Source organism: Phyllostomus hastatus, unplaced genomic scaffold (assembly GCF_019186645.2).
Source record: "Phyllostomus hastatus isolate PE091 unplaced genomic scaffold, TTU_PhHast_1.1 phas_scaffold_501, whole genome shotgun sequence".
Taxonomy (NCBI): Eukaryota; Metazoa; Chordata; class Mammalia; order Chiroptera; family Phyllostomidae; genus Phyllostomus; species Phyllostomus hastatus.
This window is the reverse complement of record NW_025334033.1, coordinates 56,226,428-56,244,447: the sequence shown is the minus strand read 5'-3', so window position 1 is coordinate 56,244,447 and position 18,020 is coordinate 56,226,428. Positions and strand designations below refer to the sequence as shown.

General features: G+C 40.7%; 1 protein-coding gene across 1 annotated transcript in view; it reads left to right on the top strand.

Annotated features, from left to right (window-relative positions):
* SEL1L (SEL1L adaptor subunit of ERAD E3 ubiquitin ligase) overlaps nucleotides 1–18,020 on the top strand; it is a 51,168-nt gene that overhangs the window by 25,685 nt on the left and 7,463 nt on the right. The window contains exons 11-19 of the mRNA XM_045822360.1: nucleotides 1,584–1,640; nucleotides 3,977–4,045; nucleotides 8,027–8,104; nucleotides 9,119–9,181; nucleotides 10,430–10,517; nucleotides 10,826–10,974; nucleotides 11,954–12,119; nucleotides 12,677–12,751; nucleotides 13,510–13,682. Of these exons, the coding sequence (XP_045678316.1) occupies nucleotides 1,584–1,640; nucleotides 3,977–4,045; nucleotides 8,027–8,104; nucleotides 9,119–9,181; nucleotides 10,430–10,517; nucleotides 10,826–10,974; nucleotides 11,954–12,119; nucleotides 12,677–12,751; nucleotides 13,510–13,682 (918 nt within the window). The remainder of the gene's footprint in view (nucleotides 1–1,583; nucleotides 1,641–3,976; nucleotides 4,046–8,026; nucleotides 8,105–9,118; nucleotides 9,182–10,429; nucleotides 10,518–10,825; nucleotides 10,975–11,953; nucleotides 12,120–12,676; nucleotides 12,752–13,509; nucleotides 13,683–18,020) is intronic.

The following is an 18,020-nucleotide window of genomic DNA, read 5'->3' as shown; positions in this document are numbered from 1 at the left end:
GTGCAGTGAAAGATCCAAATCTTAGCTTATGGAAATTTTACTAAAATTATGTTTTTCCACTAAACATCTCTCTTTTACGTTAGAGACCAATTAAAATTAAAAACAATCCAAATGACCAATGATAGGGAATTAGCTCAAATATGACACTCCAGTTAATGAAATTCTATGCAGCCATTAAAAATGTAGAAGCCTATTTAATGTGGAAAGCTGGTTTCAATGTATTAAGTGAAAAACTCCAGTTAAAAAAAACTCGTGGGGTATAGTGTATCATTTTCTTTTTTTCTTACTGAACTGTGACATGAACACAGAAAAGCACACAGATCTGAACTGCACGTCTCAATGAGTGATCACCAAAGGGAGCCTCCCATGTGGGCATAACTAGCACCCAGAAGGCCCTTCTTAGGAACTTGTCATCACCAACTGCTCCCTCTCCCCATAGGTAACCACTGAGATGACTTCTGACACTATAGAATGGTTTGGCTACTTTCAAATCTTATGTAAAAAAAAAAAATCATGCAGCTTGTTTTTTTTTGTATCGGCTTCCTTTGCTCAGCATTGTGGTTCTGAAATTAACCCATGTGTTTTCATGTAGCTGTAATTAATTCATTTGCCTTGCTATATGCTATCTCATTGTATGGGAATCCCACACTTTATCTGTTTTATTCTCCCCAGATTTGGGCTATTGTAGGTAACTCCCTGCATATATTCTTGGTACATGTCTTGTGCCAGTATTGTCCAAATGTTCATAGCGTTACAGATTTTGATATCTGGTGGAACATATTCTCTATTGTCATGTTTTCTACATGTTTTTGAACGCTAAAGGTACTATTATTTTACCCATATGATTTAGACTGACAAATTTGCCTTTCCATTTTTCTTTATCGTACTGCATCTTCAAGCTTCCCAGAATAATTTTCTTTCTTCCTAATTAACATCCTTTAGTATTTCCTTCAGAGTAGATTCATTGGTGGCTAATTCAGTTGTGGTTTATCTGAAAATGCTTTTATTTCTTCTCCATTTCAGAAAGATACCTCATAATAAAAGCATATACATTTTTAGGGGTTTTCCCCAATCTTTATTAAATTATCAGGGTGACACTGATAATAGGATCATACAGGTTTTAAGTATACATTTTTATGATGCACGTTACACTGCCCACCACCCAAAATCAGACCATCTTCCATCACCATGTATTGGAGCCCCTCCACCCCACCACCCCCTTCATGTAAGAGTGTAGTATCTTAAGGAGTTTTGAAATTAAATCTTTCATTGTTTGAGTTACAAACAGAAATGTCTTTATGGCCAGGTGGTTTCTTGCTGGTGTAATGCAGGGGTGTCAAACTCATTTTCACCAGGGGCCACATCAGCCTTGCTGTTGCCTTCAAAGGGCTGAATGTAGAGCTCCTTGCCCGTAGTTAAGGAGTAGTTACACGTAAACAGTCCTAAAATTACATTTGGCCCTTTGAAGGCAACCACGAGGCTGATGTGGCCCCCGGTGAACATGACTTTGACGCCCCTGGTCCAATGTAATCACATTCCAGATGCTGCCATTGACTTTTGCATCATTTTTGTTTCGTTTTCAGGTTGGTCTGGGACAGCTGCATCTGCATGGGGGGCGTGGAGTAGAGCAGAATCATCAGGTAACTTTCCTGGTCCTGCAGCTTTGCAGTTCCTGTTGTAGCAAGAACTAATTTCCCAGACGTATTTTTTGCTGAGTCAGTGACATCATCAAGCTTGTGTTAGTAGGACAGTCATCACAAATGAACTTTCAAGATCTAACTAATCCCTGAGGAAGCTGAACAATAAAATGTGATTATACCTCATAGGGGTGGAAAAGGTTTTGTTAATTCTAAAACCTAGTTTTCGGTACTGCCAAAAATACATATACAATGTCTTTGTTTTCTATAGGCATGTGATTAAAGTATGTCTTAAAACTCCCAGCTAGAAAATATTTCATAGAACTGAGGAAAATTCAGTGTTGAGTTTATGAGAAATTAGGAGTATACCATTGTAGTAATCAGATCTGTATCGGCTCATCAGCTTTTGTCTGCTTTATGTCCTAAATATCACCCTCTCTCTTTTTTTCCATCAGTACACCTGTCACTTGCGTGAATTATCTACTGCCCGAATTTCATAAGCAGTGGCTTGTCTTTGTAAATCATGCATCCGATCATGTGGTTCCCTCACTTAAAGCTCTTGAGTGGTCCACAGTTTCTAGTAGCTTAAATACCAGCACCTTTACCATGGCCTCCAAGGCCCTGTATCCGTCTCTGTTTACCTCACCAGCCCCATGCTTTCTCGGTCACAGGCACACAGACCTTTTCTCAGGCCTTTGAAAATATCAAGAACCTCTGTCTCAGGGCTTCTCGAATGCTGATCCGTTTGTCTAGAGCAAATATTTCCCAACCCCTTCCTTCACCTCGCTAAGCCCTGGTCATCCTCCAGAACTCAACTGCAATATCTTTTCTCCTGATGTCTCCTCTCACCCTCCACTCCAGGAATAGGTCATGTACCACAGTTAGGATTTCTAAAAATCTGTGTTCCTTATGGCCCTTGTCCACTGTAAGTAAGTTAATTATGTAAATTAGTTAATTGGGTTGTTTCCTCTGTTAGAACATGAGGTCCAAAAAAGCATGGGTCATGTTCACCTTGTTTGCCACTTTTATTCCCAGCACCTGACAGTGTGTAGCACCCATTACCCTCTCAGTTAATCTTGTCAGACTCATGGAGCCATGCTTTCCTACCATGCCAGCTAAATATTCCAGTTAAGGTTATTTTATATACCATATCCTGTCAACTTGAAGAATTAGATCGTAACAAAACACACTCACAAACAAAACTATGGCAAATAGCTATGTTTCAAAAAAATTTCAGATAGCATTTTGACAGCTTTGATTGTCTTTAGGTCATTAAAATGTATGTCGTTAGGCCAGTAAAGTATCAGATAAACTGGTTAATAAAATGATAGGTGAGAGACCAGAATTCTGGGTAAGTTTGCTGCATCCCTTTTATGTAGCAGGTTTTGAAATATTCTTGTTGGTGTATGCTGCCTACCTGTGGAGCAACTAGGCAGTGATAAGTTATTTCACAGGCTCCAAAGCAGGAAGAAGAGGATTTCCCAGTGTATAACTGTATTCATTCAGCAAACATTGGAGCACCTGCTGTGTGCCATTCAGTGCTAGCCGTTCCAGATGTAATGCTGGACAGAACAGCTTCATTCCTTAAATCCTTACAGAGCTTCAAGTTTAGTGGAAGTGTTTGATATTTTTTAAATGAGCATGCCAAAATACATGTAATAAGTTGTGATCATTGTCACTAAGGAGAACTAAAGGGTCCAATAACACACTAATGAGTGGGAGGTGGTAGTTATCTCTATGGAGAGAAGTCAGTTGTCTCTGACTTTTAAGTTGAGCCTAGAGGTGGAATCTTCCCAGGCCAAAAGAACAGTATGTGCATAGGTCCTGAGGCAGGAAGGGGCAAAATTGGTGTGCGCAGAGTGCAGGGAGCAAGCGGAAGCCAGCTGTACTGAGACAAACAGTGTCTGGTCCTGTCGGTCGGTATATTCCCTACAGCACTTCAGGGGGCTGTGAAGACTGGCACGTTGAGATTGAAGAACAGTTGCTTTGGATAACCCCAAAAATAAAAGTAGGGAGATCAGGGAGGGGAGGGGAGTATTTGAGAAGTTCAGGTGAGAGATGATGTAGCTCAGACTAGAATTGTGGTGGTGAAGGATAGTGGCTGCAGTCAGGACGTATTTGGTGGTAACAGGACTTCGTGGTGAATCGGATATGAGAGGGAGAAGGGGGCGGTGGGGAACCTAGGAGCAACCAGTAGATGTCCTGTTGCCATTCACTTAAACTGAGATACTGCAGTATAACAAGATTTTTTTAAATGTTCCTGAAATAATTATTTTGGTTAAAAACCAAGGATGGATTCTATTAAAAACTAATTATTTTAATAAATTCTTTCCTCACAGCGAGCATTTGACTACTTCAATTTAGCCGCGAATGCTGGCAATTCACACGCGATGGCCTTCTTAGGAAAGGTACTGTACTCCTGTGAATATATTATGAAATAGCAAGAGGAGTTGGCAGAGTAAGTATATATTCTGTACCCAGGATCTACAATTTGCCAAAAATAAACTGGAAATAAAATTTCCAGTGCAAGCTTTTTGCATCTTGTCTTAAGGCATTGCCAGTCTGCGACATTTTCCTGGGTGACTTAAATGTAACAGCACTTACTCATCAGTATGTTAATTCTCCATTAATATTAGCTACCACTATCTGAGCTCCTGCTTTTCATGTATCATAAGTAATAATGAGGAATTTATACTATGCAGTTTTTTGGCAGTCTGTCATAATTGCCAGTTAACTTCCATGCTAAACAGAGGCAATTAGATTTAGTTGGAATTTGCCTGCAGACCTTTCATTGTCTTAAATGAGGGAGCCATCACACACATGTTGGTGTGGTCCATTTCTCAAGAGCATGTTTAAATCTAGAGACTTACTGAATAGATTCCATATGTCATGGCACAGTCTCATAACTTCCTTTTTCATTATTTTGAAAGCTGTTACAGTGTAAACAAATCAGTATTTTCTATTTTATTTATTTGTTTTAAATTTAAATTCTGTTTTATTGTTTATGCTGTTACACTTGTTCCAATTTTTTCCTTTGTCCTGATCCAGCCAGACCCCACCACTCCCTCAGGCAATCCCCACGTCATTGTTCGTGTCCATGGGTCATGCATATGTGTTCTTTGCATACTGTATTCCCTGTGCTGTATTTTACATCCCCATGACTATTCTGGAGGAACCGATTTGTACTTCACCTTTTTTGCCCATCCCCCCCAACATTCTCTGTATCTGTGATTTTGTTTCTGTTCTGTTTTTCATTTATTTTGTTTTTTTAGTTCAACTATCAATAGACATGTATTTATTGCCATTTTATTCATATTTTATCATATAATACTGGTTTGCTGGTGGTGAACTCCTTTAGCTTTTTCTTGCTGCAAAGCTCTTTATCTGTCCTTCACTTCTAAATGATAGCTTTGCTGGATAGTGTAATCTTTGTTGTAGTTCCTTGCTTTTCGTCACTTTGAATATTTCTTGCCTATTCCTTCCGGGCTGCAAAGTTTCTGTTGAGAAATCAGCTGACAGTGTTATGGGAGCTCCCTTGTAGGTAACTGTTTTTCTCTTGCTTTTAAGATGTTGTCTTTAACTTTGGCATTTTAATCATGATGTGTCTTGGTATGGGCCTCTTTGGGTTCATCTTATTTGGAACCCTTAGAGCTTCTTGAACTTGTATGTCTGTTTCCTTCACCAAGTTAGGGAAGTTTTCTGGCATTTATTCAATAAGTTCTCAATTTCTTGCTCCCTCTCTTCTCCTTTGGGCATCCCCATGATGCAGTGTTGGTATACTTGAAGTTGTCCCAGAGGCTCTTTACACTGTCCTCATTTTTTTGGATTATTTTTTCTTCTTGCTGTTCTGATTGGGTGTTTTGCTTCCTTGTATTCCAAATCACTGACTGGATTCTCAGCTTCATCTTCTCTACTGTTGATTCCCTGAAAATTGTTCTTCATTTCAGTTAGTGTATCTTTCATTTCAGACTTCTTTTTTTTATGTTTTCCATGTCCTTTTTTATGCTGTTGAAGTTCTCTCTGGGTTCAGGTACTCTCCCCCTAAGTTCATTGAGCATCCTTATAACCAGTGTTTTGAACTCTGCATCTAGTAGATTGCTTGTCTCTGTTTTGTTTAATTCTTTTTCTGGAGTTTTATTCTTTCATTTGGAACATGTTTTTTGTGTCCTCATTTTGGCAGCCTCCCTGTGTTTGTTTCTATGTATTAGGTAGAGCTACTATGTCTCCCTGGCTTGGTAGAGTAGCCTAATGCAGTAGGTGTCCTGTAGGGTCCAATGGCATAGCCTCCCCTATCACCCAAGCTGAGTACTCGAGGTGCACCCACAATGTGGGCTGTGTACACCCTCCCCTTGTAACTGTGCCTTGATTGCTGTAGGCAGGTCAATGCGAGGAATTTACCCAGGTTGATCAGCTGAAAGGACTGGCTATGACCACTGACCACCAATCTCTGACCGCTGTGGAGGAGTGGTACTTACCTAAGTAGGAGTCCATTGCCCTCTGAGTCCTACCCTTGAGTATGTCACTTGTGGAGGTGGCTCGGTGATAGTGCTCTGATGTGGTCCGTAGCTATCCACTGGATGCACAAGCTCTGGGTCCTCCCAGGAGACACAGTCCAAGGTCAGCCACCCCTTGTGTTGTATCCAGGGCCATCCAGCATAAGTTACAAAGCAGTCTGCAGATGGCTGCTATCTGTGCTGAGCTCAGAGGTGCCCAAGTGAGGCCAAGCTGTGAACCAAGGTCAGCTATGGCTAGTGCCAGACCTGGGGCCACTTAGTGAGAGAGGGCTTGCTGAGGCAAGATGCTGCATGTTTGAGAGAATTGAGGAACATCTGAAGCATGAGCCAATACAAGCCATTCATATGGAAAAGCCACTGGAAACAGCTTGGGTGGGCTTGAAAGTTAGGCAGGGCTGAGCCTCAGGAAATCAACAGTATTGGGCAAACATTGTGAGCCAAGTTGATGGAGTCTCAGATATGCTGCCTGCATGCCAGCTCTGCGGGGAGGGCGCAGGAAAGGAGCAGTGGCCTCTGTCAGCACTTGTGTCTGGGAGAAGGCTGCCCCCCAGCTGTTGCCCTGATGTGTTGCCCTGATGCCGTGCACTTCAGTTCCTGCCCGCATGTCTCTGGTGCCTTTCAAGCTGCTGCCTCGGTGCTGGCTCAGAGGGAGTGAGTCTGAGTAAGTCCATGCACAGGTCCTTTAAGAGGAACTTCCTGGGACTGAAGAAGTTTCTGTCTTCCTCAACCTCAATCCCCACTGGGTTTTACAGCCAGAAGTTATGGGGTCTTCCTGGCACTGGAACCCCGGGCTGGTGGCCTGGTGTGGGGTTGGGACCTCTTACTCCCAGTTTTTATCCACCACATGTGGGTGTGGAACCAGCCCATTCAACAGCTCCACCCCTCCTACCAGTCTCAGTGTGGTTTCTTCTTTAATTCCGTAGTTGTAGGGCTTCCATTCAGCTCGATTTCTGGCACTTCTGAATAATACTTGCTCTGTTGTGTGGTTGTAATTTTAACGTGGTTGCATGAGGTGGCAGGCCATGTTTCCCTACACCGCCACCCTGACTGGAAGACCAATCAGTATTTTCGTCTGTATCCAAATCCTGAGGTTACGAGGCTCAGACAGACTAGTTCTCAAAGGTTTTTCCAAACAGAAAATTCTGATCAGTATTTGCCACATGATCACAATTAGTTAACTGGGGCCTGAGAACTTTGCCTTTAAACATTAAGTGGTATTCCTCTCTATTCTTGTTCTGTATTTAAGAACTTTTCAATTGATACCTTTCGATTTTTCCTGTATTACACTCTAGCTGTACCTCAAAAATGATGTCATTTGTCATTAATGTGTAGGATAAAAACAGTATTAATCACTCTGTTCTTTCTCTTTGTCCTTTATCATGTTCCATATCTGATACTCTAACCATTTGGTGCTTGAAACATTTTAAAATAACCATTTATTTAGTTATTTCTTTTCCTGGACTTTGACCACCGTTTATCTTAGACTGGAGAAAGTGCTGGTCGAAGAGGAAGGAAAAACGTTGCTGACAGCTCTCCTTTCCTCATTCAGTCCCTGATCCCAAGTAGTCTGCCTCCCCATTTAACGGCCTTGGCATAGGGTGAGGAAAAAAAGACTCACCTTGGGATTAACGGTTTCTTCTCCTGAGATTGATCTATAAGCTGATTTTATATAGTTAATGTTTATAGGTGAGTCATAAATTTGATATGACTTAGAATGTATGACAATATAAAAATGTCTGCTTTAATAAAGGTTTTGCTTTTAATTCGAAAATATTGTGTGGGGAATTTCTAATTTTGTTGAGAGATTGCATGAGATCTGACAAAAAGCCGAGTGGGACGAGACGGGAGAGGAACGTAATGGGGTCTGTTTTGCAGATGTATTCCGAGGGAAGTGACATCGTGCCTCAGAGTAACGAGACAGCCCTTCACTACTTCAAGAAAGCTGCTGACATGGTAAGACTTCGTGACTGAGGGCGTTGAAATGTGTCCCATGGTGTTACCGTCTTACTGTGTGTTACATTAGAGGACTAGTTATAACCAAGTCTACCATAAACTGTTTAAAGCATTTATGTAAACAGGAGTCATGTGGATGAATTGACTAGGAAAAAAAAATCTTCACAATAAAAAGCAATTCATTTGTTTTTTAGGGATCAGATTGTATTTTAAGTTTCTCTTGAAATTTCTTTAGGAAATTTCCTGATTGGAGAAATAATTGATTTTTAGCCATGGAGTTGAGGGTTATATAATTTCTTATCTGTGTTGCAACCTGAGGTTTAAAACTTACATAATTGGGTACTTTTGATCAGCACAGGACACAATGTAGGCTCTCTCTGGCGCAGAGAAAGCGACAGCCGCCTGCAGTGCGTGCACTCATCTCCCTGCCAACTGCCTGTTACCGTAGTTCCGAATGCCAGCTGAGCGTTTCCCAAGGGGTGCCCTGACACTCTTTTCAAGATGCTTTCTGTCACTCTGAGTTGAATTCTAGATTTTCCTCTTTCAAGTCTCAAAACAGTGATTATCTTTGGCTTAGGACATGTCAGTAATGTTAAGAATTGTCGTTGCCACCTGATCGCAATATTACATGGTGGTTAACTCTCCCCCACGGCCTCTTTCCTTACTGGGGAGGGAAGTTACTAATAAAAAACTACTCCAAAAAAGTGCTCTACTTTTAGTTATTAAAAGCTGAAATATGTTAGTTATGTTTTATATTATAAATTCATGGAACATATGGTCAAAAGGTAAGCCACCCAGATTTAATTGTAAATGATTTTAATATTTGCTCTTTTTCAGCAAATTACTGAAAGCCCCCAAATATCTAAACATCAGTACTACGGTTAGCCCGATAGGAAGGAAAAAAATTTGTTTGGAATTGAAAAGTGCTAAGAACATGTTTTGAATGTGCTGTAAGACATTTAGTCTTGTCTATTTGGTAATAAATTATTTCCCTGTTTTGTCTCTGGTTTACAGGGCAACCCAGTTGGACAGAGCGGGCTTGGAATGGCTTATCTCTATGGAAGAGGAGTTCAAGTTGTAAGTTTGCCGCCTGACATTCTGATTTTCACAGGTGGTTAGCCGGTGAGGTAGGGAAGCTTTCCAAACCAGCGTCCAGTCAGCCTAGATAGGCCATTGCACTGTAAGCAGACATAACCTTTTCTCCTGTCTCTCATTCTCTCACTGATGCTCTCCACCCTGTCTGCTCTTCCTTCTCTCCAAGACTGGAGCATCTCCCTTGTACTCCTTCACTCAGGCCCAAGAAAGTGCTCAGGTCTCTCCCTTGTAGGAGGAGGAAAGCGTTCCGGCCCACCCTGTGCCCTCCCAGCCACCACCTCTCCCCTCTGGAGCCCTTCCCCGCACAGCCGGTTTCTCCGGAGAAGGAGCTGCACGAGCTGCTACCATTCACTCTCTAGCTCAGGGCAGTCAGGCTTCTGCCCCGTGTAACTGCCCTCTCCGGGCAGTTTCTGCCCTCACCAGAAACTGCCTACATGGCACTCCAGTTGACATATTTTGGTTTTATGTCGCATGAACTGTTCCTTCCCTGGAGTTCTGTGGCTGTGAGCTCTCGGCTTTCCTGGGCCTTTGTTCTCATTCGTATGTGCTCCTTCCTCGTGTGGGACACCTGGTTCCTCCTTGCTGCCCTCTTCTCGCCTCTGCATGGAATCTCTAAGCAATCTGTTCCTTTTACTTGGGTCTGAGACTAAGCCAGGTTTGGGATTCTAATCTATGGGCATCGCCTAGCATAAGAGACAGTAATGTGGTCTCATTTTGATTCCTTCTAGTCATTTTAGGATACTGAAATTCAGTGTTGATCTTTGTTTCAGTTTTCCTCTGTGGATACATATGATATTTAAAATGTAATAATCATATAGTGTTCACAAAGAGCACTGAGAAGGAATGAATAAGGAGAGAATAATTATCCTTATTTAATGTTGGAAAAACTGAGGTTTAAAAGGGATTGGTTGGTTAGTAGAAAAGACTGTTTCTTAAATCCTTTGCTTGTGTTCCATTGCTGGTGTTGATGCTGAGAGCAGACACACAGATTGTTTCACCAAAACTCGATTTGCTTCTCTCCAAACTCTTAACTATTAATCCTCCTATGACTTCAAGTATATTATTATCTATATGTTATAAAAACCAGGAAGTATTTTTAATGGCTCTTGGAGAACATTTTGTGTGCTTTGTTAATTCTTTTTAATGAATGAATCTCCTACCTTTCAATTGCATCAGCCTTTTGAGCTTTCTCATCTTGTGATCATGTGATGAAATGATCCTTTCTTACAGAATTACGATCTGGCACTGAAGTATTTTCAGAAAGCTGCCGAACAGGGCTGGGTGGATGGACAACTACAGCTTGGCTCTATGTACTATAGTAAGTAATGGTGGGATTAACAGTGAATTCACCAAGATAATTTAATTACCCAATTCCACTAGATGTCACTATGATATGGAAATGAGAGCTAGTGAATACTGGTTGATTAATGTTCTCCGAATTCAATGACTTGTGCATCTTGTTTCTTATTGTGAATTATATTGTGTATTAATATGCAGATCTCTATTAATAGGATTTACACCTTTCCTGAGTAAGAATTCTGAATTTTATTTTGTTTTATTTCCCTGATGCTTTAGCTAAATCTTACTTGAGATTATTCTTGACCTTTCATGTGATTTTCCTTACAGATGGCATTGGAGTCAAGAGGGATTACAAACAGGCCTTGAAGTATTTTAATTTAGCTTCTCAGGGAGGCCATATCTTGGCTTTCTATAACCTAGCACAGATGCATGCCAGTGGCACAGGTGTGATGCGATCATGTCACAATGCGGTGGAGGTAAGGGCTTTTCTACCAGCTCTGTACAAGAAATTAATTTCCTCGGTAGGAAAATCTGCCGTTTTAACTCTGGTTTTCTTTGTAATTTCTTCTAGAGTAGAAACAGATGCAGCCTGCTAGCATTAGTGTATTGAGGGAGACTGTGAGGGTCTGTGTGTTACCGTCGTACTTACTTATTTCATTTGCCCCTCCCTACTAGAATCAGTGTTAACAAGGGCAGACACTGTTGGCTGCTGACTCTCTAGCACATAAGACTGTGTATGAGACATAGTGTCAAAAAAGCATATGCTTGTATGCTAAATGAATGTTGCAAAGGAGGATGCTAATACCTTCCCGTTGGAACTACTGGTCTTTAGCTCTCTCCTAACTGGCACTTTAGAGTGACACTGGTAGATGCTCAGCAAAGTTTCGAACCTCTCTATACTTCAGTTTCCTGACTGGTAAAAAGGGGTGTTAATAGGATTCACCTTAGAGTGTTCCCTCATAGACTTCATGGGCGGGTTAAGTGAGTTAACATACATACTATGCATAAATTACTGGAACAGTGTCTGGTCAGCATAAATTGTTTGCTATTTTTTTTAAGATTTTATTTATTTATTTTTAGAGATGGGAAGGGAGGGAGAAAGAAAGGGAGAGAAACATCAGTGTGTGGTTGCCTCTCACATGCCTCCAGCTGGGGACCTGGCCCGCAACCCAGACACATGCCCTAGACTGGGGCTCGAACCACGACCCTTTGGTTTTCAGGCTGGCACTCAATCCACTGAGCCACACCAGCCAGGGCTATTCGCTATTATTTGTATGCTATTCTAAAGACGAAGTGAACACTTCAAATACATGTATCCCAGGCTTTTGTATGTATTTAATGAAAGTCCAGACATGCAGAGTACATGCCTAACACACACTTGTGGCCCTTGTGAAAAACCGATCTTCTAGCATATCTTTCTTACTCTTTTTTTGGTTTTTCTTTCTGTTCACACAGTTGTTTAAGAATGTTTGTGAGCGGGGCCGTTGGTCTGAGAGGCTTATGGCGGCCTATAACAGCTATAAAGAAGGCGACTACAACGCCGCAGTGATCCAGTACCTCCTGCTGGCGGAGCAAGGCTACGAAGTGGCCCAGAGCAACGCGGCCTTCATTCTTGACCAGAGTAAGGTTCACCTGAGGCCTGCCCAGGGCTCCGGATGCAAGGGCTCACATGAGGTTACCTGTTTAAAGAGACAAGCACAAAGAAACTTCTTTACTGTTGTAATCAGAACTTGCCACCCATGCTTAAGTTATTCTGCCTCAGATCTCCAAGCCATCCAAGCTAGTTTTATGGAGTTGACAGTAGAAATAGATCTGACGTTCATCATAAATTGACCGCTTTTAGCAAATACATTTCAAAATACAGCAGATACAAAACATTGTCTTTCCAGCCGTGTGTAGATCCCCAGGAGTGGCTCAGTGGTCAGTCTCATTGTTGGTTCTGTGGCTAAAACGTGTTTCAGGACATAATGTTGTCCTAAATGCAGTGATTCCCTTTAACTCAGTATTGTATTTTAATACCTATTTACTTTTATTACAATATATTTTCTAGTTAATATTTGTAATATCCTAATTCGTATTTAAATTGTGCTCCACGTATTCACCCTAGTTTCCAAATGAAGCCTAAAAGGCTAGTGCCTTTCCGTAAATGCCCGATTTGTATTACGTCTTTCCCTGCAGGGGAAGCAACCATTGTGGGTGAGAATGAAACGTACCCCAGAGCTCTGCTGCACTGGAACAGGGCCGCCTCTCAAGGTGAGTGGTTGGTTCGCCCTAAAGGATAAGAGGGTTTCACCCAGGCCCCTCTCTCAACTTTTTGGGTTTTTTCATTTTTTTATTTCCTTTAAAGATTAAGTCCTGTCATTTATCACATTAACGCTAAGAGATACTAAGTGTTGCTTAACTTGTTTGCATCGTGGTTGGTATTTATTTTTTAAATGCAAGTTCTAGTCCCAGGGTTTCTAAGCTGAATTGCAAGGTACTTGTACTGGACACTTACGTCACGCTGTGGCTTACTCTCTGGTTTTCAGTGTAAGCCTGGTATATTGTGTAAATGAGAATCGAATGGAATATTAGTCTAAACTCCAAAAGATTGTTCTTTTTTCCACTGTGTTCTGTTTGAATATTTTTTCTCACGCATACAACTCTCCAAATTGTCTTCCTATCCCTTCTTCAAGCATAAACAATAATCCAGTTGAACTATTTTAAAATGTAAGTGACATCATAGAGTAGAGCATGATCATTTGAAGAATATTACTGCAGGCACAGGGAGCACCGCCCACCTTGTTTTACCTCTCCCTGCCTATTTCAGAGCCGCCTTCTGAAAAGCAGTACTTCTAGTTAACATTTTTTACTGAATTTATAGCTTGGCTGAAAGGTTTGTTGTTAAGTTTATGTACTACAAATTAAAATTCTGTTTTATGTTAAGCATATTAACAGGAAGAGATAAAAACAGCGTGCTCTGTTTTAAACACTGTATTTATTGGCCATTTTGCATTTAACTTTTGTTTAAGGTTATACAGTGGCTAGGATTAAGCTTGGAGACTACCATTTCTATGGATTTGGCACCGACGTAGATTACGAAACTGCGTTCATTCATTATCGTCTAGCATCTGAGCAACAACACAGTGCACAGGCTATGTTTAATCTGGGGTACATGCATGAGAAAGGACTGGGCATCAAACAGGTGAGCGTGGCTGCAAAACAAATATTTAATTATATAAATTATGATTTGGGGGCAACGTCTGCATTTTTTATAGAAAACAGGCTTTCTTAGGAATGTGCTCAGATTTCAGATACTAAGCTATGAGAGTTTTGTAATATTTCAAAAGACTGCCTTTGTGTCTCTCTCATCTTCCAGCTCACACACATACTGACATCCATAATGTGATATTTGGGATATTAAGTCAAAACCAGATGCATGAAAACAGAGATGCAGTGTGGCCTCTATTGATAACTCCTTATTTGAAAAGCCATCCATGATCAGACAGATTCTATTGTTTTCTAAATTATTTTGAAATGAATTAAGATGATTACTATTGATAAACTTATTTCTGCTTTTTGTAAAGTTTTTATCAATTACAGTTTACATTCAATATTATTTTGTATTAGTTTCAGGTTTACAGCATAGTGGTTAGACAAGCATATACTTCACAAAGTGTTCCCCTGATACTTGCATTATCCGCCTGGCACCATATAAAGTTACTGCAGTATTGACTCTATTTCCTACACTCTACTTTGCAACCCTGTATCTGTTTTGTAACTGCCAATCTGTACTCCTCAATCCTTTCAGTCCTCCATGCACCCCACTACCTATCCCCCACTCCCGCTTATTTCTGGTTCTTAAACCTAATGAAATCTAACAGTCTCTAGACCGTGGTCTTAAGTTTTTGCCTGTGTGCCTTTAAAGAATTTTGAAAACTATCTTGTGCATTTTTAAGTTGAAATTTAAAATTTTTCAGTTTAAGTTTCAAAGAGTTTAAGTTCTAGCTAGTTTAAATAACATTTCTAATAAAACTATTAAATTACCCTAAATTGATATAAATTTAATTTACATTACTCTAAATAATTTGATGCACCTATTATTAATTCTTTAAAAATATATAGCAGAGCCCTGGGTGGCGTAGCTCAGTGGATTGAGTGCGGGCTGCGAACCAAAGTGTTGCAGGTTCGATTCCCAGTCAGGGTACATGCCTGGGTTGCAGGCCATGACCCCCAGCAACCGCACATTGATGTTTCTCTCTCTCTCTCTCCCTCCCTCCCTTCCCTCTCTAAAAATAAATAAATAAAATCTTTTTAAAAAAAATATATTGCAGCCATAGCCAGGTAACTCAGTTGGTTAGACATCATCCTGATACCCTGAGGTTGCAGGTTCGATCCCTGGTCAGGGCACATACAAGAACCAGCCAATGAATGCGTGCATGAGTAGAGCAGCAAGTCAATGCCTGTCTCTCTGTCTCCGTCTCCCACCCCTGCTTCCTCTGTCTCTTACACACACACACACACACACACACACACACACACACACACAAATTTAAAAATATACAGCAAATTTTGAATTACATGTTGCATCTCTTCCTTCTCTCCCTGAATTTATATTTTCAGTCCACTATTCCCATAGAATTTTATACTAATGTAATGTTTTTAAAGCTTAGATCTTTTACTGTTCACTCTTGTATTTATCTTAAATAAATAAGTATGTAAATTCAGATTTTGAATTTTATGTCCTGGGATTATGGGCTGTAAGTGCTAAGGAAAATTTTTGAGATATTATTAGTTATAATTGGTCAATTATGAACATACTGTTAATACATTTTGATAAAGTAAGTACATGGGAAAGAGAAGAATTGTATTACAGTCTTCAAGATCACTTAATTCTTTAAACTGCTGTAGGGTTATATGCTGTCTTAGTCAGTTTGGGCTGCTCGCTGTAACAGAATACCATAGGCTGGGTGGCTTCAACAACAGAAACTTCTCACAGTTCTGGAGTCTGGGAAATTGAAGGTCAAGGTGCTGGCAGACGTGGTGTCTGCTGAGGGCCCACTTTCTGGATCATAGACAGCTGTCTTTTTGGTTTTGTCCTTACCTGAGGAAAGAGCAAGAGAGAAACAGCAGGCTCTTTGGGACTCTTAAAAGGACCCTAATTCCATTCACAAGAGCTCCACCCTGGTGACTTCATCTAATCTTAATTATCTCTCAAACACCTCACCTCCTGACGCCATCACCTTGGAGGGGAGGGTTTCAACAGACACGCAAACATTTAGTGCATTTAGTGCATAATATGTGCCCAAAATCGGTGACCTGCCATTAAAGTTATTTTTAATGATCTATCACCTGATAACTTGGTTAGATCTCTTTCCAATTTTGTTGAAAGCCAAGAACCGGAATCTAGAGACTTGCAGAGGATGTGTTCCCTCGTCCCTGGAGTTGTTCCTTTCCCAGTTTCTGGGAGGAATACCTGAAAAGCTTCACCAAAGCTTGTCAAAGAACCTCGTACCCCTGAACTCCGCCACTTAGAAGCACTTGGTTGACCTACTGCTCTTAAGGGACAGTTGTTCATTTTTGGTCACAGTGCTTTTTTATCACATTTGAACACCGATTTTATTCTGATTTGATGTTTTACATTTATATTGATGTTAAATACGCAAACATTGTTTATGAAGACCAGAGCTGCATTCGGTTTGTGGAAGGTCTCTGCCCTGTAACGCAGTGACCAGGGCCTCCCCTCACTGTCAGACCAGTCACCCCGGAAAGCCTGGCTGTATTTTCTAGTTTAAATAAAAGTAATATGTGTTCTATGGCTAATGTAAAAATCACACATAAGTTGTGACTTCTATGGGACACACCTAGGAATAATTTACTAAAAGTAGTCAAGATTAAAGTTATATAATTCTAACACTGTTTTTATAATAGGTTATAAAACAAGAAACTAATCTGAGGAACAAAATAAACTAGTGAACAGAACAGAACCCGAGGCACAGGGACAAGGAGCAGACTGAGAGCTGTGAGGGGGGAGGGGGAGGCTGGCACTGGTGGCGAGAAGGCGGAGGAGCAGACAGAGGGCCCAGACACATGACCCACGGACGTGAACGACAGTGTGGGCGCTGTCCACGGGGAGGGGCTGGGACAGGGAGCAAAGGGGGGGAAATTGGGACACTGTAATAGCGTAAGCAATAACATATACATATTAAAAATATGAATCAATATGCTTTTCTCATCTCATAATTTAATGTAGTATATAGCTTATGTAAATTATTGGGAATAGAGAATGTGATAAAAGGCATCACTGAGGAAGGGAAACTCTAGGGTTCAACTTTTAAGAATAATTAAATAATCCTGGCTGGTGTAGCTCAGTGGATTGAGCGCAGACTGGGAACCAAAGTGTTCCAGGTTCGATTCCCAGCCAGGGTACATGCCTGGGTTGCAGGCCATAACCCCCAGCTACCGCACATTGATGTTTCTCTCTCTCTCTGTCTATCTCCCTCCCTTCCCCTCTAAAAAGAAACAAATAAAAAAATCTTTAAAAAAAAGAATAATTAAATAATTATGTATTAAAATGATAGTAAATTCGTTAGTTTTTATAAAACATAATGACCTTTTTCCTATTTTTTCTTATTTTTTAAATGAAAGAGGCATTTATACTACTAAAAACTAATCATCTAGTATAAATAGAAAAACATTAAGATGTAAATAAGGTGAGTCATAATTGGAATAAATCAGGATGTAATTGATAGCTACAATTTTTTTTAATTTTATTTATAGAGAGGGGGAGGGAGGGAGAGAAACATCAGTGTGTGGTTGCCTCTCATGTACCCCTACCGGGGACCAGGCCCACAACCCAGGCATGTGCCCTGATTGGGCATCAAACCAGTGACCCTTTGGTTCCCAGGCCGGCACTCAATCCACTGAGCTATACCAGCCAGGTTGATAGCTACAGTTTAATTACCCTACTTACTCATACTCATAGAACCTATGTTATCACATAGTATGATCTGTGAACTTGAAAATTATGACAGACCAAAAAAATGCCAGTATTTTATATTTTTTAAAATCAAAGACACTAACCCTACTGTTACTGTTGTTTGAAGGTGCCCTTCTTTCCAATTAATAGCATACACTAGGTACCCATTATAGGGAATGACTAAAAGTAATCGTTATGTTTAAATGTGTGAAAAAGTCATTTTTAATGTTAAGCCTTTCCCATTTCTCATGGAATTCTTTCCTAGGAGTTTGATATTCTTTGGTAATAGTCAGGTCATGGAGGAATTAAGGTGGTGAATGAAAATTTCACAACTCCCACTGTCCCATTCTACATGTATCTGAACACTCCAGCCTGGGCCAAAATTAACAATGACCTGTTTCACCCTTCACAGAAATATGTCTGGGACTGGGAGGCACAGGGTGCGAGTCCCTTAGCAGTGTCCATGCAAGTGGCCCTTGGAAACTCTTGTCTACTAAAGTGGAATATGCCTACTCCATTTTAAAGACCACTGCTCCAAACTGAAACCAGGAACTGAAGGAAGTT